This window comes from Hyperolius riggenbachi, chromosome 2, assembly GCF_040937935.1.
Source record: "Hyperolius riggenbachi isolate aHypRig1 chromosome 2, aHypRig1.pri, whole genome shotgun sequence".
Taxonomy (NCBI): Eukaryota; Metazoa; Chordata; class Amphibia; order Anura; family Hyperoliidae; genus Hyperolius; species Hyperolius riggenbachi.
The window spans coordinates 254,041,692-254,067,409 of NC_090647.1; the positions used below are offsets into that span (position 1 = coordinate 254,041,692).

At 46.1% G+C, this 25,718-nt stretch overlaps 1 protein-coding gene across 2 annotated transcripts in view; it reads right to left on the reverse strand.

Moving 5' to 3' along the window:
• Positions 1-25,718, reverse strand: part of CASTOR2 (cytosolic arginine sensor for mTORC1 subunit 2) — a 206,807-nt gene that overhangs the window by 156,097 nt on the left and 24,992 nt on the right. The window contains exon 1 of one of the 2 annotated variants that reach the window (XM_068268544.1): positions 22,410-22,744. The exons of the other annotated variant lie outside the window; for it this stretch is intronic. Within the exon in view, the coding sequence (XP_068124645.1) occupies positions 22,410-22,522 (113 nt within the window). The 5' untranslated portion in view covers positions 22,523-22,744. Of the gene's footprint in view, positions 1-22,409; positions 22,745-25,718 lie in introns of those variants that run through there. 2 annotated transcript variants of the gene reach the window in all.

Here is a 25,718-nt window from a genome sequence, read left to right on the forward strand (position 1 = left end):
GATGAAGAGAAAACCATTAATGCCTGACATAGTCTAAAGCCCAATCTACACGATACGATTCTTTGTACGATTCGATTAAATCCAACACGTCCGATCGGGATTTGATTCGATTCAATACAATTTTCCATTGCAAAACAATGGCAAATCGAATTGAATCGAATCCTGATTGTAATCGAACCATACAAAGAATCGTATCGTGTAGATTGTGTTTAACACACAGGATCATACAGGGTTAATTCTGCATCAATTCAGAACAATTTGCATCTCATTGACCATCGCTAGTCCCCAGGTTGGCTCCACTATCATTTGAGTCAATCTCTTGTTCTGTAAACAGTCTGACTTTTACTAGCTTCAATGTTCCAGTTAATGTCTGGATAATTATATCACCCATAAGTATGACTCCATGTTTACTTGCAGCTTTCAATCTGCTGCAGTAATTGCATTTCTTCAGTTTTACTTCTAGGAGTGGCTTATAACACATTCCTCCACTACGCATGGGGACCATGTCCTGCCTAGAGTTGGGCCGAACCTCCGATTTTAGGTTCGCGAACTTCCGCGGAAGGTTCGGTTCGCGTTAAAGTTCGCGAACCGCAATAGACTTCAATGGGGATGCGAACTTTGAAAAAAAAAATAATTATGCTGGCCACAAAAGTGATGGAAAAGATGTTTCAAGGGGTCTAACACCTGGAGGGGGGCATGGCGGAGTGGGATACATGCCAAAAGTCCCCGGGAAAACTCTGGATTTGACGCAAAGCAGCGTTTTAAGGGCAGAAATCACATTGAATGCTAAATGACAGGCCTAAAGTGCTTTCAAACATCTTGCATGTGTATACATCAATCATGGAGTGTAATTAGAGTACTGCTTCACACTGACACACCAAACTCACCGTGTAACGCACCGCAAACAGCTGTTTGTGTAGTGACGGCCGTGCTGGACTGGTGCGCACCATGGCGAGAGTGCAGGTTTTGGTGGCTTTTACAGCCCATATGGTCGCCTGGCTGATGTAGCTGAATGACAGAACAGTGACTGTCCAGCTGATCAAATTTGGTCTGACCACAATGAGGCAACGACCTTATTATCGTGGGTGTGCCCCCCGAGACACTCATCTAGGCGCCGGTCATTGCTTCATTGTGATACGCAAGCCCCTTCACCACGGCAAGGTAATGATCACGAAGGGGAATGGGCGCATGTACATGCGGGTTCACAGAACAGGTATGCAGTGGCAGGTTCACTGAACACAACAGGTATGCAGTGGCGGGTTCACTGAACAGGTATACAGTGGCGGGTCCACTGAACAGAACAGGTATGCAGTGGCGGGTTCACTAAACAGAACAGGTATACAGTGGCGGGTTCACTAAACAGAACAGGTATACAGTGGCGGGTTCACTAAACAGAACAGGTATACAGTGGCGGGTTCACAGAACAGGTATGCAGTGGCAGGTTCACTGAACAGAACAGGTATGCAGTGGCGGGTTCACTGAACAGGTATACAGTGGCGGGTCCACTGAACAGAACAGGTATGCAGTGGCGGGTTCACTGAACAGGTATGCAGTGGCGGGTTCACTGAACAGGTATGCAGTGGTGGGTTCACAGAACAGGTATGCAGTGGTGGGTTCACAGAACAGGTATGCAGTGGTGGGTTCACAGCACAGGTATGCAGTGGTGGGTTCAATGAACAGGTATACAGTGGCGGGTCCACTGAACAGAACAGGTATGCAGTGGTGGGTTCACAGCACAGGTATGCAGTGGTGGGTTCACAGCACAGGTATGCAGTGGTGGGTTCACAGCACAGGTATGCAGTGGTGGGTTCACAGCACAGGTATGCAGTGGTGGGTTCACAGCACAGGTATGCAGTGGTGGGTTCACAGCACAGGTATGCAGTGGTGGGTTCACAGCACAGGTATGCAGTGGTGGGTTCACAGCACAGGTATGCAGTGGTGGGTTCACAGCACAGGTATGCAGTGGTGGGTTCACAGCACAGGTATGCAGTGGTGGGTTCACAGCACAGGTATGCAGTGGTGGGTTCACAGCACAGGTATGCAGTGGTGGGTTCACAGCACAGGTATGCAGTGGTGGGTTCACAGCACAGGTATGCAGTGGTGGGTTCACAGCACAGGTATGCAGCCAGACAGGAACAAGTTAAGCCTAACTAATCTTTCCCTGAGAGACAGTCTGCAGCAGCTCGCCCTACTCTCACTAACGCAGGCAGCACACGAGTGACCGTAATGGCCGCCGCTGCCTGCCTTATATAAGGGGGGGTGGGGCTCCAGGGGCTAGTGTAGCCTAATTGGCTACACTGGGCCTGCTGACTGTGATGTAGAGGGTCAAAGTTGACCCTCCATGTGCATTATGGGGCGAACCGAACTTCCGCAAAGGTTCGCCTGCGGGACGCGAACGCGAACCACGGAAGTTCGCATGGAACCGTTCGCAGGCGTACCGTTCGGCCCAACTCTAGTCCTGTCACCTGTGTCGGAGCGGCTACAGATGCCTGTATCATAATCTAATGCTGGGCATACACGGCACGTTTATGCGCCGGTATTGAGCCAACGCGTCACCGCTCGTCCGCACGGATCGATCCCCGCTCGTCCCCGCGGGCATCCCTTATCAGCCGCTCGATTCCCCGCCTGCGGGGAATCTATCCGGCAGGTCATCGGACCTGTCAGATATTATCAACCAAGCCATCAGCGGCTCAATTGATAAGGCTGCATCAAGCAGTGTATGCCTAATATTAGCCTCCTTTCACGCTCCAATGTGTTGCAATGGACAAAACACACACATTACAATTTGATGCAATTATATTTCAGTGGGGGCTTTTACACTGTTACTTTTGCAGTGCAATGCAATGATTTGCGATGAAATAATGCACGCAGTGCAAGCATAAAGTCTAAAGTATGCTACACAGTTCATAGGCATCGCTTATCGCCACCATTGGGTACATAGTGTGAGGGAAAAAAAATGACCAGCACAATTCTGCCAATAAGACAGTGGTTTTATGGCATTCTTTTGTTCTGCATAAATTAAGCTGCCAACTAATTCCCCTCATCTTCAGTAACCATTCTTGTGAAAATAATTCACCATTCAGTGTCATGTTACACTGATATGCTCTTTCTTGATTCCATCTTACCTGCTCACTGATGATGTACACAGCTCCAGCTATGTACAGTACATATAAATAAAACCCACAATCTGTGTCCTGCAATAAGATATGAGATATCTTTTCACTAACTTTTTCTGTCCAAAGTTGGCCAGACTTTTCCATCTCACATTTTTCCAGCGTGGACTGTGATTCATGCTGGTTTATTTCCCCAGGGTCAGTCACAGTCATTGGATAGATTACAGGTCCTAGCAGCTTACTCAACTGCTTCACAGGTTTTGTGGTATTGTTACATGTGTGAAAGCAAACATGGAGATGGCAAATGCTAAATAGACATAATTGTCTATTTATTATTAAATGATTTGTGCTCTCCAGTTACATTTAAGAGGGAAAAAAAATATTGGACATTGTAAAGCTTTGTTGCCAATGCCTCATGAGAGCTACAGCTTAGGCCTAGTTGACAGGGGCGTATTGTACCACACCAACAGCCAAGCTACAATCCATGCCTGGAAGGCCTCGTGTTTATCACAATCAATGGCCTATATGTTCTGGCTGACCAGACATTCTTAATATATGGTTTATAGGTATACTTGTAATGATGTAGTCATCTCCTCTTTCTCTGCAAACTCCTGACTGAATGTACATTGCAGCTATGAACGCACTGTGCCTTGCATGTTGCTGCCAACACCATTTTACTAGTGTGGATGTTCAGGAAGGACTCTTGTGGACTTGGTGGAAGTCACGCAAGGTCAGCCTAATTAGGACGCACCTAGGCCACAATGGTCACAAAGACACAGCCCTAACCCTGGGAGCTATAGCCTGGGAGCTATTGCAGCTGGGGAGTTGTCAAGCATGTTAGGTTGTGAATTACTTTCTGCTCATTATCTTTACGATTATCAAAATGTCACAACAAATAAAGTGCACGCAAACACTTCCTGATATTTCCTCACGTTTTGTATACACCGCGTGCAAAGCAAAGTCATTTCCATCGTCTCTTGCCTGGTAACCAGCTCCACAAAGTGCTGACCTTATGAGGGTTTAACTCCACAGTCTTTGGGGTAAGACACTGTATTGAGAAATGGAAATTATTTCAGCAAAGACAAAAATTTACCTTTCACCCCCAATTGTACAAGGCAACAGTCAAAATAGTCTCCTGACCCTTTACTGAGGGTTTAACTAGAGCAGAAACATTATATGCCTAACTCCCTTTTGCCACGTGCACTGCAAACATGAGCAACACGGTTTAGGCTAGGTTCACAGTGGTCAGTTGCATAACACACGTGTTACAATGAGTGTGAACTGCAATGGAGACTGGACAGACTAATACAAAGCCTGCATGCAGCGAGTTAGAATAAACACGATCAGTTACTGTGAACAGGCCTATAGAATTGTATGGGAAGTGAGTTGACATGCAGAATTATTCTGCAATGCAACTGATGCACTGTGATCTAGCCCTAATGCTGGAAATACACGGTGCGTTTCTGCGGCTCGATTCTGACACCCGATCGATTCCCCACTTGATCCTGCAGGCGATTCTCTTGTCTTCTGCTCGTTTTCCTGCTCTTTTTCCACTGTCACCTATGCAGTATCGAGCGTGGAATAGTTCGAGCGGGTGATCGGTGCTCGTTTTCCTTCTCTTTTTCCATTGTCACCTATGCAGTATCGAGCGTGGAGTAGATCGAGCGGGTGATCGGACATGTCGGAAATTATCTATCTGGCAGGTAAATTTAATGCTGGGCATACACAGGTCTTTTTTTGTTATCAACTGAGCCGCTGATGGCTCGATTGATAATATCCGACGTGTCAGATTACCCGATTCTGCGCTCGATACCAGCGGGCGGACAATAGCGGGAAACGAGCGGAATATAAGAGAAGCGCCCGTGGGGACGAGCGGGAGTTGATCCTGGCGCGCGGGGACGAGGGGAAGTCGATCCGGCGGCTAATCAAGCTGCAGAAACAGATCGTGTATGCCTAGCATAACAGAAAATCTTACAGAAAATTGTATGGTGTGTATTAGGCATAGGAAAAAGCGGGTCAGCTGGATAGAGCACTGATAAAGCTGTTGCCTTTGATAAAGGATTTAAGCCCTAGACAAGAGTTTAAAGCCAGCCAGTACTTTCAAGTAGAGATAATGCTGGGAATACACGGTACGTTTTAGCACCATGTATCGAGCTGCTGGCTCGATTCCAGCGCATCCCCGCTCGTCCCCGCGGCCGCCCAGATCGATTCCCGCTCGTCCCCGCGGGCACTCTTCTGATCGTTTTTTCCTATTGTCCCGCCTGCGGTATCGAGCGTGGAATCGATCCGGCGGCTGATCGGACACGTTAGATTTTATCATCGGCCGCCATCAGCGGCTCGATTCTGGAGGTACAAAACGTACCGTGTATCTCTAGCATCAGACAATTTGTAGCAATCAAGGCCTATCCTATTGGATCAGATAGTGGTTGATTACCTAGATGGCACACTCACTCCGAATAGATTTCGGCAGATCATCGATCAAATTAAAAGTGAACTTACCAAGATTTGCGCAGAAAACTAGACGAATGTATGGCCAGCCTTAATTATAACATCGGGCTCACATTCTGCAGGACTAATTACTTTTCTAAGCCAATTACTGATGCAAGAATAAAACAAAAAAGGTATACAACAAAACCAAAACAGTTATTTCCCTTTCCAATGTGTGGTATCATAGCATCATACTTCTGGCTTGTGGCTCCACCTCTGCAAACCCACAGGATGTAATGTACATAAATGCACCTATTCTATGGAACTGTTTTTGCAATTTAAGCCAAAAAAATAAAATAAAAAGAAAGAGGTTTGTACTCTGTACGATGCCACCAGAAAAGAAAAATCACCCCATGCTCAGATTTTAATTTACACTGGTGTAAATTGCATCACATTAATGGCATCACACAAGTGGAAAAAATAGTATCTAGACCACAGGTGTCAAACTCAAGGCCCAAGGGTTGAATGCGACCCTCCTTGCCATTTTATGTGGCCCTCAAGAGCTTCAAATGTTCATCATTGTAAGCAGATGTGCAGCACACATCATTCCCGTCCTGAGGCGTCTCCCGGTGACATTGTTTCTGGAAACATTGTCAGTTGGAGCTGGGATACAGCAACAACCCAGGAGACACTCCAGAGAAATTAACATGAAGCACCATTGGGATCCAATCACCCCCCCCCCCCCCCTTGTATGGCTGGTAAAACTTACACTTTTCCCTTCCCCCAACACCATCTCACCACCTTGCAGAGTAGCACAGTCATACCTCCCAACTTTCTGAGATGAGAAAGAGGGACACTTAAGCCACGCCCCTGACCACACCTTTGTCACATGACATGCATTTGGAGCCATAGGAATGCAGCATAGAGTGTGTGGTTTTTAGGAAGAAGAGGCAATGGAGCAGGTACAGTGGGATGCGAAAGTTTGGGCAACCTTGTTAATCATCATGATTTTCCTGTATCTGTATTGTATGTTATGTATTGGTTGTTATGATAAAAATGTCAGTTAAATATATCATATAGGTATAGGAGACACACACAGTGATATTTGAGAAGCGAAATGAAGGTTATTGGATTTACAAAAAGTGTGCAATAATTGTTTAAATAAAATTAGGCAGGTGCATAAATTTGGGCACTACAAAAAAGAAATACAATATTTAGTAGATCCTCCTTTTGCAGAAATTACAGCCTCCAAAAAAATGTTCCCTGTAGGTTCCAATGAGTCTGGATTCTGGTTGAAGGTATTTTGGACCATTGCTCTTTAAAACATCTCTAGTTCATTCAGGTTTGATAGCTTCAGAGCATAGACAGCTCTCTTTAACTCACACCACAGATTTTCAATTCTATTCAGGTCTGGGGACTGAGATGGCCATTCCAAAGACGTTGATTAACGGAGCCACCTGTGGAACCTGAAGAGGAGCCAGGACGACGCCGGGGACCTCATGGCCTACAGTAGTCTGGAGGAAGCCCCAGGTAAGTGCAAATTGTGTTTTTAAAAGGTGCTCAGCGTCCCTTGAAAGTGTAGTTTCTGAATTTTTGGTTCATTAAAATGGAACTACCATAAACATTACAAACTGTTAATTTCTTTAGAAGTGGGCATACTTACAAATTCAATAGGGGATCAGATAAGTAATTTCCCCTCTGAAACTGGCTCTGAAGTGCTTGGCACCAGTGCAATAGTCTCCCTGCTCCCTGAATGGGTGGATAGAGGTAGTATTGCAACAAATCAGTGTTTAGCCAATACTTTATCAGTTGATCATGGTGAAAAGACAGTGATCACCAGCTTAGAGGTAATGCGTTCAGCTCCTTCCTTGTTGCTTGGTCACCACAAGCATGCATTTGACTTTGCACACATCATTTACCATGCATGTTCCCATAGCTGTTCATTCTTAGTAGATCTTTACTACTAGCATAGATCAGCTCTGCAGTGCATGAAGGATCACCTCGATAGGATGTACTTCTACTGCTAGAGGACTATACTAAGCAGTGCATTCCACTACCAAGCTATAAACATAGCACTATGGCTTGTCAGCTTTGAGAACCAGGTCCATATTATTGGCCTGTTTATTTGTTTATAAGGACCTCCTGTAAATTCACCAATTTTAAAGCACAACAGTTGAGAAAAGAAGGCTGTCCAGCAAATGGCAAAGTAAAAGTGGCCATACATTACTCGATGGCCACCAGATCAACTCTCTGATAGATCCCTATCTGATCGGAGAGGCATCTCTAACACATTTCAGCGTGAAATCTATTGGAAATTACCATACTATAACTGCCACGTCCGTCTGCTGGGCCCCCAGTTCACCCCCATATAACGTGGTCTAGAAAATCAAACAATCAAAAATACTACTGCCCCGCACTTAGAGTTCTTTCGAGCGAGATCTTTAAAGCGTGCCAGATTAACTGTTTAGACGTATTTTGTCAGGGAATCTATCAAAATGATGATCAGTTGGCCATGTTACAGCATCAATCTCTGCCAGATTTGATCATTATGATTGAATCTGCCACAAATCTAGTGATGTATGGGCACCTTAACAGTAGTAAGTATGGGCACCTAAACAGATGTTCATAGTCTTCCCTGTCACCATGACACAGCGATATTATACTTGAGCAGCTTGTCAGTTTTCCTTCCACTTGTACAGCAGAGTAGGAGATTGGACATTATGTAGACATTAATACAGACAAACATATAGGCGGTGGATGAATCACTACAGCATTAAGGCACTTAAACAGTGGTGTAGCAATAGGGGATGCAGAGGTAGTGACCGCATCGGGGCCCTTGAGCCAGAGGAGACCACTAGAGGCCCTCCCCCAACCACTCTCTCAGCTATCTATTGGTCCTGTGCTGGTGGTAATCACTTCTATACAGGCTTTGAAAAGTAGTGATCATTAACAAAGCTGTTCCCCATCCCTTTCTTGCACCTCTGACACTTTGGTTGTCCTTGACAGGTTTAGGTGTGCTTATTTTGGTGAATGAAGTAGGCACTTGGGTTTGGCTAATCTGTGCCTGAGCCCCAAGGATACTTGACACAAGTACACAATTAAAGGGAACCAGAGCCCCCCCCCAAAAAAGCTTTTATACATACCTGGGGCTTCCTCAAGCCCCATACGCACGGAACGTTCCCACGCCGCCGTCCTCTGCTGCCTGGATTCGCTGGTACAGGGTCACGTCATGGCCGCCAGACGCCGGCCAATTGTCCGCATCACACGGGGCTCCCTCCATGTATGTACGCGAGAGGCTGTCTACTGCGCAGCCGCATGCGTACGGGTATGGAGTGAGCCCCTGTGATGCGGACAATTAGCCGCGTCCGCCGGAAGTGAAGGGACACGGTACCGCCGATCCAGGAAGCGGAGGATGGCGGTGTGGGAGCGATTGAGGCTTATGGGGCTGGAAGAAGTCCCAGGTATGTATAAAAGCTTTTTCTTTCTTTTTTTTCGTTCCTCTCTGGTTCCCTTTAATTCACTAAAACAAACAGCTCCTCCTCTGCTATATGATAACAGAGCATTGCCACTCAAGTCTAGCACTTGAGAAGGGAAAGAGGCGCAGAATATCAGCTAGTTACAGTTCTTTTATGCCTGGTATACACCATGCAATATCCCGTCAGACGGGTAGAATCGACCATTTCCAACAGGTCCCATCTGATTTCTCATTGTTTTTCTGATCGATTTTCCACTTCTATACAACATTGATTTTGATCACTTCTATACAAAATCTATCAGAAAAACAACCAGAGATCTGTCGGAAAGAATAGATTTGACCCATTTATTTGATGGGGAAATTGCATGGCATGTACTAGGCATTACACTACATCAGTTGCTGTCAGTTATAATTAAATGGACAGCTGATGTGCAAGGTAATGTTCATGTTTCCCTATGGCTCAGTTCATATTGCATGCATATTAACCACTTAATGACAAGCTGACTTATAAAACGTCCTGCTAGAGCCTCTTAATGGCTCCAGGATGTTTTTATAAGTCGGACAGTGCTGCTGCCGATGTGCGCGTGCACGCTCCCACATTCCTGTGCATCCCCTGTGCACATGCACGTGAAAATAGTGAAAAGAAAACACCAAAGAAAAAAAATACACCTTTATTTCCAAATATTATATTGTCACAATACTTTGTACTAGGGACATAATTAAAAGGTTGTGATAACCAGAACAAATAGGCAGATAAAATGTGTGGGTTTTATATACAGCAGAAGTGTTTATATTAAAACTATAGGGAATGAAATTGGAGAAATAGTGTATTTTTTCATTTTTTGCATGTCATTGAGTGAAATAAGTATTTCACCCACTACAACCCAGACTGAATTCTGGCTCCCAGATTGTAAACTGTGTCACATGGGCACACACCTAATCAAATCAATTACAGATACTTCTGATCTCAATGCATTATGTGCCTAGCACACAAATAACTATGCTGTGTTCCTTTTCTTTCTTCTCTGCCTGAAAGGGTTAAACATCACATATGTAAGTGGCAGTTCCTGTCTGAGTCAGGACTGGGTCAGACTACAGTGTGACCCTCACTGATACAAAATTACAACTAGAAAACACTTTCCTAGCAGAAAATGGCTTCTGAGGGCAGGAAAGAGATAAAAGGTTCAATAGTTCATACATTTTAGCTCTGGCATACTTCAATTAATGTGTCATTGAGCAAAAACAATAAAAAAACAGTAAAAACGTAAAAAGTAGATTAAATATAAAATAGAATGTGACCTGCACTCCTCTTGCTAACACAGAGACTGTAATCCATATAGTGTCGGCTCATTCCATACTCTCCGATTTGATAAATATAAAATAAAACTGTGAAATATCTTAAAATGTCATTTTTAGGAGAAGGAGGATAGATACAATTGTTTATTTCACTAATTTTCACCTCGAGTGTCCTTTAAAAAAATAAAAATTAAAAAGGTTACAGCACTCTTTCTACAACCAGAAACATTTTTCTACTACTTTGCTCTAGGCAATCTATGCAATGAGCAAAAATATCAAAGGTCTATCTTTAGCAAGCAATGGACCTTTCGATCTGATAATTGTGATTCAAATGTAAAGTGTTGATTCCAATAAACAACAAATGAACATTTTATCGATCCTATCAGAAATGATTGGATTGGTTATATTTTCTAATCACATGTATGGGCCCAATCAATGATTTCTGACCATTACCCTCTGACTGCAATTATTGGATTGGGAGGTCAATCATTTGCTAAAATTTCACAGATGCACATTGTTCCCCTCGTGTGAATCAGTAAGGTGGGTGGGGTTGGCTTTGTTCACACACTGGAATCTAGTATGCATAGTGTTTCTCTCCCTTGAACCAGATAACTAGGCAACAATCAATACATAATTATTTGAACCAATATACAAGACAATGTTCCAGCTTGTCCTATGTGCTTAAAGCGGATCCGAGATGAAAAAGTAACTATAACAACTAACTTGTCTATATATCTTATCTAAAGTTTATATAGTTTACACAGCAAATTTAGCTGCAAACAGCTTCAAAAAACGTATGATTATTGCTGTGATACAATGAGGGCAGCCATCTTCTGTTTGTCACACTACACTGAGGCAAGCTGATAGCATCTCCAGCCCTCAGCCTGTGGAAAATTTCACTCCCCCTCCTCCTCCATCCGCCTCTGAAATCTCTGGCTAGTAACCTCCTCCTGCCCAGACTGAGCTCCCATAAGCCCTTGCTACCTTGGACTTAGTGCCAAGGCTCTGTGAAAAGCTGTGGGCGAGGCTTGTTCAGTTTATAGGGAATTCGAGTATTAAAACAAAAACAGTATTTGGCTTGAGGAATGCCCTATAAACTATATGAAAGGAACACAATTATGCAATGAGTAAAAGTTATTTCTCATCCACTTTAACCAAGATCTAGGAGTGTAACCATAAATTTCAAACGCCAACTAATTTATATATCAACTACAGTCAAGTGCGTTGCGATTTAGAATATGCGTTATTTAGCTGCAATAGATATACATATATTTTTATTGTGTGGGTTGAGAGTTTAGGTGTGTTCTCTTTATCTCATGTAAGAGAAAGAAAGAACAAGCTTGCTACCAGCAGCATCAGAAGACATGATCTCAGCGGCTCAAAGATGGCAGGCTCACGACAGGTTTTCTTGAACTAAAGTAAAACATTAATCAATGTCTATGTTTAGTTTTACATTTATAGTGAGGAAGAGACTAGGTTAACAAGCAGTTCTCTGTGTCTCTGGTTTTATTGCTGTCACTGTCACAAAAATAAAGGTGTTAACAATACAATAACAATGTAGTTTATTGTATAGACAAGCCTAAGGCTCAGCTTAGTCACGAAGCCTATAAGGGAAAACCAGCAAAGCAAACTGTAAAAACAGAAAGTTGTCACGGCCCTATTCAACACAACCAGGCAAAAAAAAAAAGTATCCTTTTCCTCATCTGAAACGATTTTTTAAAGATTGTTTTGGGTAGCAGTTTTTAAACTAATGCTATAAATACAACACTGCTTGGGTCCTGCTGTACACTGTTCTGTCTTTAATAACTTACATACTAAAAACTAGGGCAATCTTGATATTTGATCGTAATTTTTAAAGTGGACCTGAACGCTTGCACAGAAAAGAAGAAAAACCGAGAGAAATGCACCGTGTACGTATTAGCCTGTCTAATTCACCCTAATACGTGACTAATCACAACTGTCATTTGATTTCTCAGCTGGCTGCTTTGGCAGAGCAGCTAATCTGTAAACACAGGATGTTAACCCTTATGTCTGCTTCCATGGAAGCAGGAAGTAGGCACACTGCAGATTTATTGCAGAATTTGTATCAGCTGTAACAAAGAAATGTTTTTCTTTGAAAGGTTATGATGTTGCTTATCTTTTAGAGCTGAGAGAGGAAGTTCTGAGTTCAGGTCCGATTTAAGACTAGCTGCACATAGCCAAGACTCTAAATTTAACCCAGGGAATCAAATGAGTGAATTTTGTCCCCGTCTATCAGGATGCAGATATACGCTCTACTCGTACCAGGTATACAATACAGACCCATGTCTCAGGCATTGTTATTTTATTATTTAGTATTTATACTGCACCTACATCTTATGCAGAGCTGTACAGAGTATATAGTCTAGTCACCTAACTGTCCCTCAGAGGAGCTCACAATCTAATCCCTACCATAGTTCTAGGTCTAGGTTATGTACCATTTTCTTTTTTTTTCCCCCGGAGAAGATGGCGCTGACCGGCTGCCATGGCACGGAGCTCCACTCGTCTTCTTTTTATCCCTTTTCCCCTATTTTCTCCTACGCATGCAGGCAGAACCATGCACATAAGTGCACACAGGTCCCGGGAACTGTGGGCTCCGGGCTCTGTCCAGTCAGGCTGGCGGACACAGGAGCATCAGACGCATTAGCCACCCACGTGGAGAGGGCCCCGAGCGCTACCCCGCTGCCGCGCACCAGGTGGAGAGGGCCTCGAGCGCCATACCGCTGCCACGCACCAGGGAGAGCCACCCGCGTGGAGAAGCCCGGACCACTCTGCTCTCTCCCACAGCACCACAGGAGGCAGGTCCAGCCGCCCAATGCCACAGCTAAATGAGAGCCTGATTCCCGCAGCTGGCTGCGGGGCGTGACGTCGGAGGCAGACACCGGCGGCATCCAGCCCACTGAGGCTGATCCTAGGCGGCTGCTGCCCGCGGCCACTGCACAAACAGCTGGAGGAGATTGGCTGTCAGAGAGCAGGAAGCATCCATCTCTGCCCCCCCCCCCACGTGGTGAGGCGGACAAACAACAGAGTGCCCCCCACACTGACTGTCCCACCAGCCCCCTCCACCACCCTGCCCACCATGGAGCCCACCTGCTCACCTGAAGCAAGGATCCTGCCCAGCACGGAGGGGTACAACACTGGCTGGTAAGATCTGCTGATCTGCGTGCTGTCTGCTCACACACAGTGAATTGAACTGCATCCGGCTGCTGCTACTACTGCTCCTTATGCTTACTATTGTCCATTGCTGACTGCTACATGATCTGCTCTCTTGCTGGCTGTATTGCACTGTTGTATTGCACCGCCCGTGATGGACTGTATTGCACCGTTGTATTGCACCGCTCGTGATGGACTGTAGTGCACCGCTCTCGCGTGATGGACTGTAGTGCACCACTCATGGGGGGTACCGTATTGCACTGCTCATAAGATGGACCATATTGCACTGCTCATGTGATAGGCTGTATTGCACTGCTCATGTGATGGACTGTATCGCACCGTATTGCACTCCGCATAAGATGGACTGTACCGCAATGCTCATGTGATAGACTGTACCGCACTGCCCGTGTGGTGAACCGTATTGCACTGCTCATAAGATGGTCTGTATTGCACCGCTCGTGAGGGACTGTACTGAATCCGCTCATGTACAAACTGTACTGCACGGCTCACGTGACAATCTGTCTTTAATTGCACGAGACTGCTTTTAACTTGGTCCCGGACTGTCCCTGTGGCGGGCGACCCTTGGCAATGCCAGGCTCCTCCACCCCCCGTAGGCACCCCGCTCCCGCCATCGGCTCCGCCCCCCACTCCACCACGTACTCCAGGGAGCAACTCCTGCGGTGGGAACACCGCGGCCCACCACTCCCTGAGGCCAACCTCCTGCCAAACCGGGTCCAGAACTACATACAGCAAGTCCTGGAATCCGCTCCCTGGCCCAGTGCAGGCTGGCGGCGAAGGGGCTATCGAGCTGGGGCCCGCGTGAGACTCAGGAAGACGGGCTTGAGGTCAGCCATCCCCTCGGTACTCCTGGCAAATGTCCGCTCTCTCCCTAACAAACTGGACGAGCTGCGTCTCCTCTGCGGCAGGTGGGAGCTCGGGAGCAACACCCCAGTACTCTGCTTCACGGAGACTTGGCTACATGAGAACATCCCGGAGAACGCCCTACACCTCCCAGGCTTCAGCCTCATACGGGGGGGGGGGGGGGGGGGGGGAGGTTAACCGCGACCCCTCCCTCTCTGGGAAGAAAAGGGGCGGTGGCATCTGCTTCTACGTCAGCTCCTCATGGTGCCCCACCAGTACTCGACAGGATGTGCTCCCCAAACCTAGAGCTTCTTCTCATGAACTGCAGGCCAGTATACTCACCACGGGAGTTCTCCTCCTATGTCCTTGTCGGAGTGTATATTCCCCGATGCAGACGCCAAATCTGCCCTGAATTCCCTCAGCGACACCATCTCACAGTGGGAAGCATCCCTCCCAGACTCGCTGTTCATAATCATGGGGGACTTCAACAGGGCAAACCTTCGACGAGAGCTACCACCAGAATGTTGCCTGCCCTACCAGAGGCCCGAACACCCTCAATCATTGTTACACGCCCCTGAAGAATGCCTACAAGGCTATCCCTGGGTCGGCACTGGGCTCCTCCGACCACTGCCTTGTTCATCTCATCCCCACCTAAAGAAGGCTCCTGGAATTGGCAAAACCGGTCGTGAAGTCCTCCAAGGTGTGGTCCAGCGAGGCCAAGCTCCACCTTCAAGCCTGCTTTGATTGCACGGACTGGGAATCCCTGGCAGCTCCAGGCCTGGACGAGTGGGCGGACAATGTCACCTCTTACATCAGCTTCTGTGAGGCCTCCTGCGTCCCAACCAAATCCTTCAAGGTCTACCCGAACAACAAACCGTGGTTCTCCAACAAGCTATGGCTACTGCGGAAACGCAAGGAGGCGGCTCACAAGGCAGGAAACCAGGAGGAATTCAGGAAGGCGAGAAACACTCTAAAGCAAGAGCCGCAAAACAGGAGTTTGCTGAGAGGATGAAGCAGAACCTTCGCTCAAACAACTCACGAGCTGTATGGCAAGGCTGCCACCAACTACAAGCCTCCTCCGCAACATGCTACACCCAGCCCTGAATTAGCTGAAGAACTAAGCAAATTCTACTGCAGGTTTGAAAGGCAGACCGAGCCTGGGGGGCACCCACCACCTCCTCCCCTCCCAGCCCCTACGCACAGCGACCCAAGTGAGGACTCACTCTCTCCGGAAGTGAGGGAGGCAGATGTTCGGCACCTCCTGTCCACGCTAAATGCCAGGAAAGCCTCGGGACCTGACAGAGTGTCCCCAGCCTGCCTCAAAACCTGTTCGGAGCAACTTGCCCCCATCCTCTCTGCCATCTTCAGTAGGTCACTGACAGAGGGCAGAGTCCCTGCGTGCTTCAAGAGGTCCACCATCATTCCTGTTCCTAAGAAACAAGGCATCTCCGACCTCAACAACTACGGGCATGTGGCCCTGACGTCCGTCATCATGAAGTCCCTAGAGAAAGTGGTCTTATCCACGCTCAAGCTATCCACCTTGCCCCTACTAGACCCACTCCAGTTCGCCTATAGGGCAAATAGGTCCACTGACGATGCTCTAAACATCTGTTTGGAATACATCTACAACCATCTAGACAGGAGGGATGCATATGCCAGAGTACTGCTACTAGACTTCAGCTCTGCATTTAACACTATATGCCCACGCACCCTCCAGAATGTCCTGACCACACTCGGGGTCCACTCCACCCTACGGCTATGGATCACTGACTTTCTCTCTAACAGATCCCAAGTTGTCAGGCTGGGGGACATCTACTCACGAGAAGCGATAAACACAGGGGCACCCCAGGGCTCCGTCCTGTCCCCTCTGCTCTTCTCCCTTTACACAAATGAGTGCAGATCCACAGCAGACTCCGTCAAAATCATTAAATTTGCGGATGACACCACCATCGTTGGCCTCGTCACCAAGGACAACATCCGGTAGTACCAGCAGCAGGTGGAAAGACTATGCCACTGGTGTAAAGAGAACAGCCTGGTGCTCAACACGGCCAAAACCGTCGAACTTATAATTTACTTTAGGAAGTCGGCACCTACCCCACCTCCCATCTACATCGATGGCACCGAGGTGACCAGAGTGCCCTGCGCTTGCCTGCTGGGCACCACCATCTCCAGCGATCTCAGTTGGAGAGTCAATATCACGTCAACCCAACAGAAAGCCCAGCAGCGACTCTTCTTCCCCCGCCAATTGCGAAAGTTCGGCATGGCTCAGGAGATTCTAACATGCTTTTACACTGCCACCATCGAATCGATCCTCTGCTCTGCCATCGTGGTCTGGTATGCGGGAGACACTGCCAGTGACGGGCACAAATTACAGAGGATCATTAGGTCGGCGGAGAGGATCATTGGGAGACCTCTGCCCCCACTTGACCACCTGTATAACACAAGCTTGCAAGCCAGGGCATTGAGGATTGCAAGTGACCTCTCTCACCCAGGCCACCGTTTTTTCACCCCACTTCCACTGGGTCGGAGACTCCGGGCCATCCCCAAGACCACCAGACACAAGAACTCTTTCTTCCCGATGGCCGTTAGCCTCCTGAACTCCCTTAACATGCTACCATCCCCTATCAGCGCCCTACCACCGGCATAGGAGCGGCAGACTTCGGCTGTGTATATCTAATTGTTGATTGTATATTCATGTATGCTTATATTTGAGTATGATTGTGTCATTCTAACCCTTTTCCTGCCTTTCTTTCTATGTACTGCTCCATTGTGCCAAACCCAATTCCGGGCTTGACCCAGTCATGCTTGGCGAAATAAAATTGATTCTGATTCTGATGTAGTGTATGTATCGTGGTCTAGGGCCAATTTAGGAGGAAGCCAATTAACTTAATCTGTATGTTTTGGGAGGAAACTTGGGTGTCTGGAGGAAACCCACGCAGACATGGGGAGAACATACCAACTCCTTCCAGATGTTGACCTGGCTGGGATTCGAACCGGGGACCCAGCGCTGCAAGGCGAGATCGCTAACCACTACGCCACCGTGCTGCTCCATTGTTCATTTAAAAACAGGCACTCAACCAGTGCTAAAAAGGAGTACTATGACAAACACTGTACAATTTAAAATATAATCACACATACATTTCTTCCAGAGTAAAAACGCACTGCAAATGACTATTTCTATGTAGCTGTCACTTATCGTAAGTGTCGAGTGTCTACAGTGTTGTGTGACTGTCTACTTACTGCTTTCATGGAAGCAGACAGTGTTAACATCCTGTGTTTACAAATTATCTGCTCTACTGAGGCTGCCAGCTGACACAGCTGAGAGATCAAAGTACAGTTGTGATTAGTCAGAGAAGAGAGGGAATTAGACAGGCTGAACTCTCATACAGGGTGCATTTCTCTCTGCTTTCCTTCTGTCCTGTGCAAGAGTTCAAGTCCACTTTAAATAGGCTCAGGAATAACAGGCTTGTTTACAGTGCTATACAAGTAACAGAGTCAATGTTAGGATGCATACTTAACAGAGAAGCCTCTGTGTAGAGCGTGACAACTAAGCATGGCTAATATTGGTGACTTGATCCACATATGCTTGGAAATGCTGCATTTGTCAATTTCCAAGCTTCATAAATACTTTAGTAAATACTTCTTACTGAAGCTGCACACATTCGTAGGACTGTAAACAACCAATAGTGGCCCCTTGGATACAGTGGCTGTCAATCAGGTATGGTGGATCAACTGGGCCAAAGACATGGTTCTTTCCCTTCTCCTCGCCTGCTCCGTTGTGTGGCACTCATTCCTGCTCCATAGCAACAGAGCCTGCAGGCTAGCGACACATCTGTACAGCACTCAGAACCAAAACGGCCGCTAGGGATCCAGTCCTAATCCCTACCTGACAACATTTATTGTATCAGCAGCTTTGGGTCTGTACAGTACAACTGCCACCATAGCGCGATCTCGAAACGACACAGATGAACGAGTGCATTGCTTATGTGTCAACCAGTTGTCCCTCTTCCCCTCAGCATCTCCAAACAATCTTTCTACCAAGGGTGTGAGTGTGTGAGTCTTAAAAAACAAACAATAGAAATCCTAGAAACATTTTTTTTCCCCACAATTCATTTACCGATCTCTTAAATGTTAGTTTATGTTTAGGCAATTTGTCATTTTTATTGCATCGAACAACTAATTGATTAAAGAAAGTGGATGGGCGCCTTTACACTTTAGAAGCACCCATTATCTTAGAATTTAGCATCTTACCCCACAAAAACACTTACTTCACAGTGGTTTGCACAAGTGTTTATAAGGAGTGTGGATCAAAATAGAGACTGGACATAATACAAAGCCTGCATACAGCGAGTTATGCTGGGAATACACGGGTTGATTCCGGCAATTGATTCTGCACCAGATTGTTATGCCCGCTCGATTCTTTTATCTCCAGCTCGTTTTTTCTTATCTTTTTTCAATTCACTTCAATGACAAATTGCGCAGCAAAACGATCGAACGGTGATCAGACATGTCGAAAATTATCCATCTAACCATCTAATCAGCTCAGAATCGAGCCGTGTATTCCCAGCATTAGAATAACCCTAGAAGTCTATCTGGTCCAGCGCTGCAATTCTGCTGCCCTACAGGGTGCCGCTGCCTCCTCTGCAAGACCGGCGACCATAGGCGTGGTCTTCAGCACACGCGTGTCTGCATGCCTCTTGCGATTGCCCTTCTATGGCCAGGAGCGGTCTGTGCTTGCACAGTTCAAATCTTTGTGCACTGCACACAGAATGCTCCTAGCCACAAGAGTGTGATCATGAGAGGCATGTAGATCCGCATGCGCAGAAATTACAGCTGTGGTAACCAGTCTTATGGTGCGTACACACGCCCGATTTATTCAAATGATGGGTCGCCTGACCCGCTCGCGGGGCGGCCGTTCTGGCGACAGTTTCCCCGTGTGTACAGTCTGTTGTCAGCCTGATAAGGCCGCTCACCGGATCCGTCAAAACCAGACTGTACACACAGGGAAACTGTCACCAGAGCGGCTGCCCCGCGGGTTGGTCTGACGATCCATCGTTTGAATAAATCAGGCTTCTGTACGCACCCTTTAACCACCCTGGCGTTCTGATTAAATCGCCAGGGTGGCTGCGGGAGGGTTTTTTTTAAATAAAAAAAAAACTATTTCATGCAGCCAACTGAAAGTTGGCTGCATGAAAGCCCACTAGAGGGCGCTCCGGAGGCGTTCTTTCGATCGCCTCCGGCGGCCAGAAGTAACACGGAAGGCCGCAATAAGCGGCCTTCCGTGTTTCGCTTACCTCGTCGCCATGGCGACGAGCGGAGTGACGTCATGGACGTCAGCCGACGTCCTGATGTCAGCCGCCTCCGATCCAGCCCTTAGCGCTGGCCGGAACTGTTTGTTCCGGCTACGCTGGGCTCGGGCGGCTGGGGGGACCCCCTTTCGCCGCTGCACGCGGCGGATCGCCGCGCTGCAGCGGCGATCAGGCAGCACACGCGGCTGGCAAAGTGCCGGCTGCGTGTGCTGCTTTTTATTTGGTGAAAATCGGCCCAGCAGGGCCTGAGCGGCAGCCTCTGGCGGTGTTGGACGAGCTGAGCTCGTCCAGACCGCTCAGCTGGTTAAGGTGGCCATACACAGAACTGCAGCAGATTCGACCATCAGATTTTTGTCAGATGCCTGTCCAGTCGAAATCTGACAGGAATCTGATGTGTGCCACACACTAGGAACAGATTTCCAATAGATTTCAGAGTAAAATCTATCTAAGGGCCCTTTTCCACTAGCAATCGCTAGCGTTTGCGCTAAACGCTAGCGATTGCGATTCAGCACATTGCATACCAAAGCAAAATCGCGGCAATAATCGCTCCGCGATCGCGCTTTTGTAAAAATTGAATTGCGGTTGTGGAAATTACCTACCACGATTCCTGTTATTTAAAAAAAAACCTAGCGATTTTAAAATCGCTAGCGATTTGCAATTCAGCAATCGCTCTAGTGGAAAAACGGGCCCTTAATGCATTATTGGACTATTAGATCCAGTGCAACTCTATGGGCCATGGATCTGCTACCAGCAGCAGATCGACCTAGAGCTTCCATCCTGTCAGATCAAATCTATTGAAATCAACCACAAAATCGATCGATAGAATGATGGCTGAAGTCGACAAGTGTATGGGCCCCTTTACGGAGGGGGTGGCGGCACCCTGGAGGGCTGGAATAAAGTAGAGTGTAACTTTTTTTTTATGCTCCGAATGCCTTTAAAAAGGAAAAATTACACACATGCATTGAATAAAGCACAAAAATTACATTGTTATTACAATTCATATTCACACACAAATTTCCACTCACAACCTGCTTTGAAAGAACACAAATCTAAATGAGCAAGTTCATAGAGGTGGAGTCTATTGTTTCTGAAGGTGGCTGTAGTGATTTTTTGCATACTAATATGGGATAATTAGATCACATGTGAACACTAGAGAAGGGCCCATAAGATGCAGACTATATGCAGCTCAAAATTGGGCCTCTAGATTGGCAGGAAGTTCCAAAATGCCTACTTTTATTAAATCTGCATGAAAGTCATAAATATTAGCACCATACCATTGACCCATACACTAAACACAAAGGGACACGTTTCTGAATAATACAAAAAAAATGAATAAGTATAAACTGCAAATCCTATAACTAACTTTTCAGTCCAGCTACACTTCATGGAATTCTAAGTCCCCAGCTTAAAGTGACAAACAATGGTTCACAGGCAGTAGAGAGAGAATTCTCCTGGAGACTATGTCAGCACTTTTCATGATAAAAGAACCTTCCATTAGCACTAACATGACAAGACTGCCCCAAGCAGGTCTCGAAACTGTTTTGTTTGCTTGTGGACAACAGTTGTCTGACTAGAGCTAACCTTTGGCTGGAAAAGGTTCATATTCCCAACAACATGGCCAACAGCCCCAAACTCTGCATACAAACAATAAGAGGCAAATACTAACAAATGTCCACCTCATCAGTGCTATTCACAGGGAATAAGCACTCACAAAAATAGCCTCCCACTGACCATGCAAAACTATCTATTTTTAAGAGACTCTTTGTAAACCTTTAAAAAAAAATGAACACTGGTTACATTGAAGACTAGAAGAGTTAAACGTACAACACTGATGACACTGTTTTCTCCATCCCTGAAAATACAAGTATATGACTAATTATCCCTATAAAATGGTCAGAACAAAGCCAAAGATCCCCAAGGGGCAGTGAAACACAGCATTTTTAGCAGCTATTATTGAATAATTGAGTTAACCATTTAACTCTTGATGAGCTGAAAGGTGTTTGATTCATTAGCAGAGCTCCAGGCAGTCCCATGCCTCATTTTCTCACGTGGGATTAACAAATGCATCCCCCAATGCACAGAGAAAGTAAACAAGGATCTGGAATACATTACTTTACAAACAATGGCAGTGCTCAACCACTGGGGAGAGGAGAGCTCCAAATATCTCTGCTGCACATTTCAGCATGCTCTGGATAGGCTGCCACTCCCCCTTATCCAAACCAGTCCATTGTTCCAATGGATCAGGAACAGTTATCTGTAAAATCTTGCACAAACAGGATTCTTATGTAGTACAGACACAGATCATTAGACATGCACCACAAGCATACAGCTACATAGGCACCAAACTGCATATCTAACCTAATCATACATGCAGACTATTTACTATCCACACACCTCAATTCATAACATATACAAATACATATATACCCATCCTGAGGATGTCCAGTCTTTCACCTAAGCTCTGATTGGCACAACATAATTATTCAAATGGATATTTTAAGAACAACATTTTTAGACAACCCATCCTACCCAACAAAAATCAGTACCGCCTCTATTCATTTATACGAATTGTTTTGCATGAAATCAACACCTGTTCCATTCATTCAGTGCTGATCATGTCATACATCCTAGCAGCACCAGCTGACAGTCACTATCCCCATAGGAGTCAAACAATTAAATGACTTGAAGTTGTTTTTCCAAAAGGTTTGTGCATCCAGCAGGAGCAGCAGTAGGCAAATTTGCAAGGCATCCGCTTACCTTGTTTTGGATGACAAAAAGGCAAGTTTGATTAATCCATAGGTAAACAGCTGGATGTTTTCCTTGGCTATGCTCGCTACTTTTAGCCTGTGCTCTAATATATGCAGTTCCATCTTTTCCTTCTTCTCATTTGTGGATCATCTAGAGATAGAGATGTTGCTGGCTTTCGTTGTGATGGCAGATCTGTGTCCTGAGCTTGGGATCAGGATGGGGAAAGTGTGGACGGAGCAGTAGTATAGTAGATGGATGGGGGAGAGGCAGACAGAGGGGAAGCTGAAGGAGTTCAGCCACACTCGCTACAGCGGCGGCTCTAGAGTGCAAAAAGCAGCTGCTGCTACACTGTAACAAACAACTTGCCACTCAAGCCGCTCCTCACTGCGCATGCTCCGCCCTGCTGGGGCATGATGGGAAATGTAGTCTGAGGACAGGAGGCATTCATTCGCTTTGTTTGTCTGTCATTTACTTGCTGGTAAATATAGGGTTTGTAAACAATGGTGCCAGTTCTTTTTTATATTAACAGCTAAGATCGATTAGGTATTAGCTTGGCGACTGGTGGTCCTGGAAATTTCAAGATCACGTATTTTCTTATTGTAGTGATTATGTACTTAAATATGCAAGAACAGCAGCTAGCTGACAAAGTCTTATCTGTAAGCTATAAACAGCCTGCCTTCACACAATTTAGCAGTAATATAACTGACGGTAGCCAGTTACCAGCTCTGTATTGGTGTGTGTAAATAAATTGCCAAAGGCTGTCTCCAAACTACCCCCAAATTCCTTCACCTGTTCTTAGCCCCTCCCCTTCCCCATGGCCAGCAATATTGTAACCTCATCCACAGCAAGCGCTGTTAACAGCTAGGAGATTTTGGCGCAGTCTGCGCCACCATCGGCTGTAATAGGAATTAGGCTATAGTAGCGCTCAACAGAGTACTTTGGGCGCAGTCAAAAGATAGAGCTCAAATTACTTTTAAAACAATGTAATTCAGCTGCCAGCAATAGATGAAAGCCGAATTTCATCATTCTCCACCATCCACATTGACCTGGAGGGGGAATAGTAATTAACGCCGCAGGGACTTGTGCAGGAGCAGGATAAGCCGTATAGCGGCTTTATCCTGCGCCCAAATCTCCTGGCGGCATATTCATAGGTATGCCATTAGTAACCTATTTCAGGCTGTATTCCCACTACAGCAGTATATAGAATTTTTTTTCTATTTTCCATTATCGCAAAACTGACAGGGAACAGATTCCTGTGTAATCAATTGTGAAAAGCAGACCGCACTTCTGTGCTGTCCGCTATTTTCCTGGACAGGCAGAGGTTTCCCATATAGCTTATGGCTGAAACGCATCCACCAAGGGCTCCAGCCAGACCACAACGGACCATTGGAGCAGACACTATACTACGCGGCTATCGCTGGCCATTTGTAGTCAGACTGCCAGTGGGAACCCAGCCTCACACTGTCTCCGTTGTGTTAAAGGGATACTGTAGGGGGGGTCAGGGGAAAATGAGTTGAAGTTACCCGGGGCTTCTAATGGTCCCCCGCAGGTATCCTGTGCCCACGCAGCCACTCCCCAATGCTCCGGCCCCGCCTCCGGTTCACTTCTGGAATTTCAGACTTTAAAGTCTGAAAACCACTGCGCCTGCGTTGCCATGTCCTCGCTTCCCCTGATGTCACCAGGAGTGCACGGTGCAGGCACAGACAATACTGGGCCTGCGCAGTATGCTCCTGGTGCCATCAGCGGGAGCGAGGACACAGCAACGTAGGCACAGTGGTTTTCAGACTTTAAAGTCTGAAATTCCAGAAGTGAACTGGAGGCGGAGCCGGAGCATTGGGGAGTGGCTGCATGGGCACAGGATACCTGCGGGGGACCATTAGAAGCCCTGGGTAACTTCAACTCATTTTCCCCTGCCCCCCCTACAGTATTCCTTTAAGTCGCAATAGCCAATATCATCGCAATGAAAGGACCTAGTATGGTTTAGTTCAGTGTTCCCCAACCCTGTCCTCAAGGCCCACCAACAGTGCATGTTTTGTGGAAATCCACAGAGGTAGTTAACTAGCTCTGCTGAGACACTAATAACCTCACCTGTGCACGTTTATGGTTTTCTGCAAAACATGCAGGCCTCATTCACACCTAAAAACAAAACCGCAAACGTTTTGTGCACTGTTTTTTTCCCCCTCCAACCGGCGCTCCTCTGCGTGCTGTGTTTTTTTAAAAAGAGGAACAGGAACCGCGCTATGAACCTTCCACTAATGTGATTGGGTGGGCAGCACCCTCTCGAACTTCTAGATTTCAGATATGTTCTAGTAATAATAATAATAATAATATATATATATATATATATATATATATATATATATATATATATATATATATATATATATATATATATATATATATATATATATATATATATATATATATATATATATATATACTATTCGGTCAATAGAATGCTTCAAGTCGTAGACATCTCTCTGATTGGAGAACTGTTCCCTATGGACTTTCTTACTGGGTCACCTAAACCATACTAGTTCCCAATGACAATCCTATCTCCATGAAGTGCAGTGCGGTGGGTTTTAATGGAGTAACGCACAGCATGCTGTGCGTTAACTGGGTAGCAGTGAAGCATAGTTTCATTGCACTGTATAGTCTCACTGCACAACTAACACGCCTTATGACTTTTCAGCAGCGTTGCAATGCTACAACATGCACAGTGCAAAATAGACCCTACAGCTAGCTAAACGCATACTGAGAATCGCACACCTTGCAGATTGTTGAGGTGCTTGATCAATATCACGGTTCAAGTATAATCCAAAGGATCCGCACACTCCTCTGTGGATAGGATTGTTCATTCACATATAGTGCCAGATGTCTATTCAATAACCAACAAATGTTTCAGGTCCACGTCTGGTGCCCTTTGTCAAGGCATACACAGAATGGCAACAACTTTGTTGGCCATGAAACTTTTGTGACAGTAAAAAAGGTATGTGTATTTGTGAGCATGCTTATGAAGGTGCCAATTATTGGTGCGATTTTCAGCAATCATATTCATCATTCAGTTAGAAAGAAAAAAAAATCGTATTTAATAGATCGACACCACTAAAACAAACCAATTTACAATCATTTTGAGGCCTGAAGCCCACTAAAAAGCGCAAAACGCTATTGCAATCGCTAGCAATTTGTGATTGCTTTTTTCCAGCGATTTTGGAAGCGTTTTCCCTGCTCCTATACAATTCTTTGCTCCCGAAATGCTGCATGTCCAGCCATTGCGATTTCCTTAATCACAATTTCTCTAGTGGAATCTGTCCTATC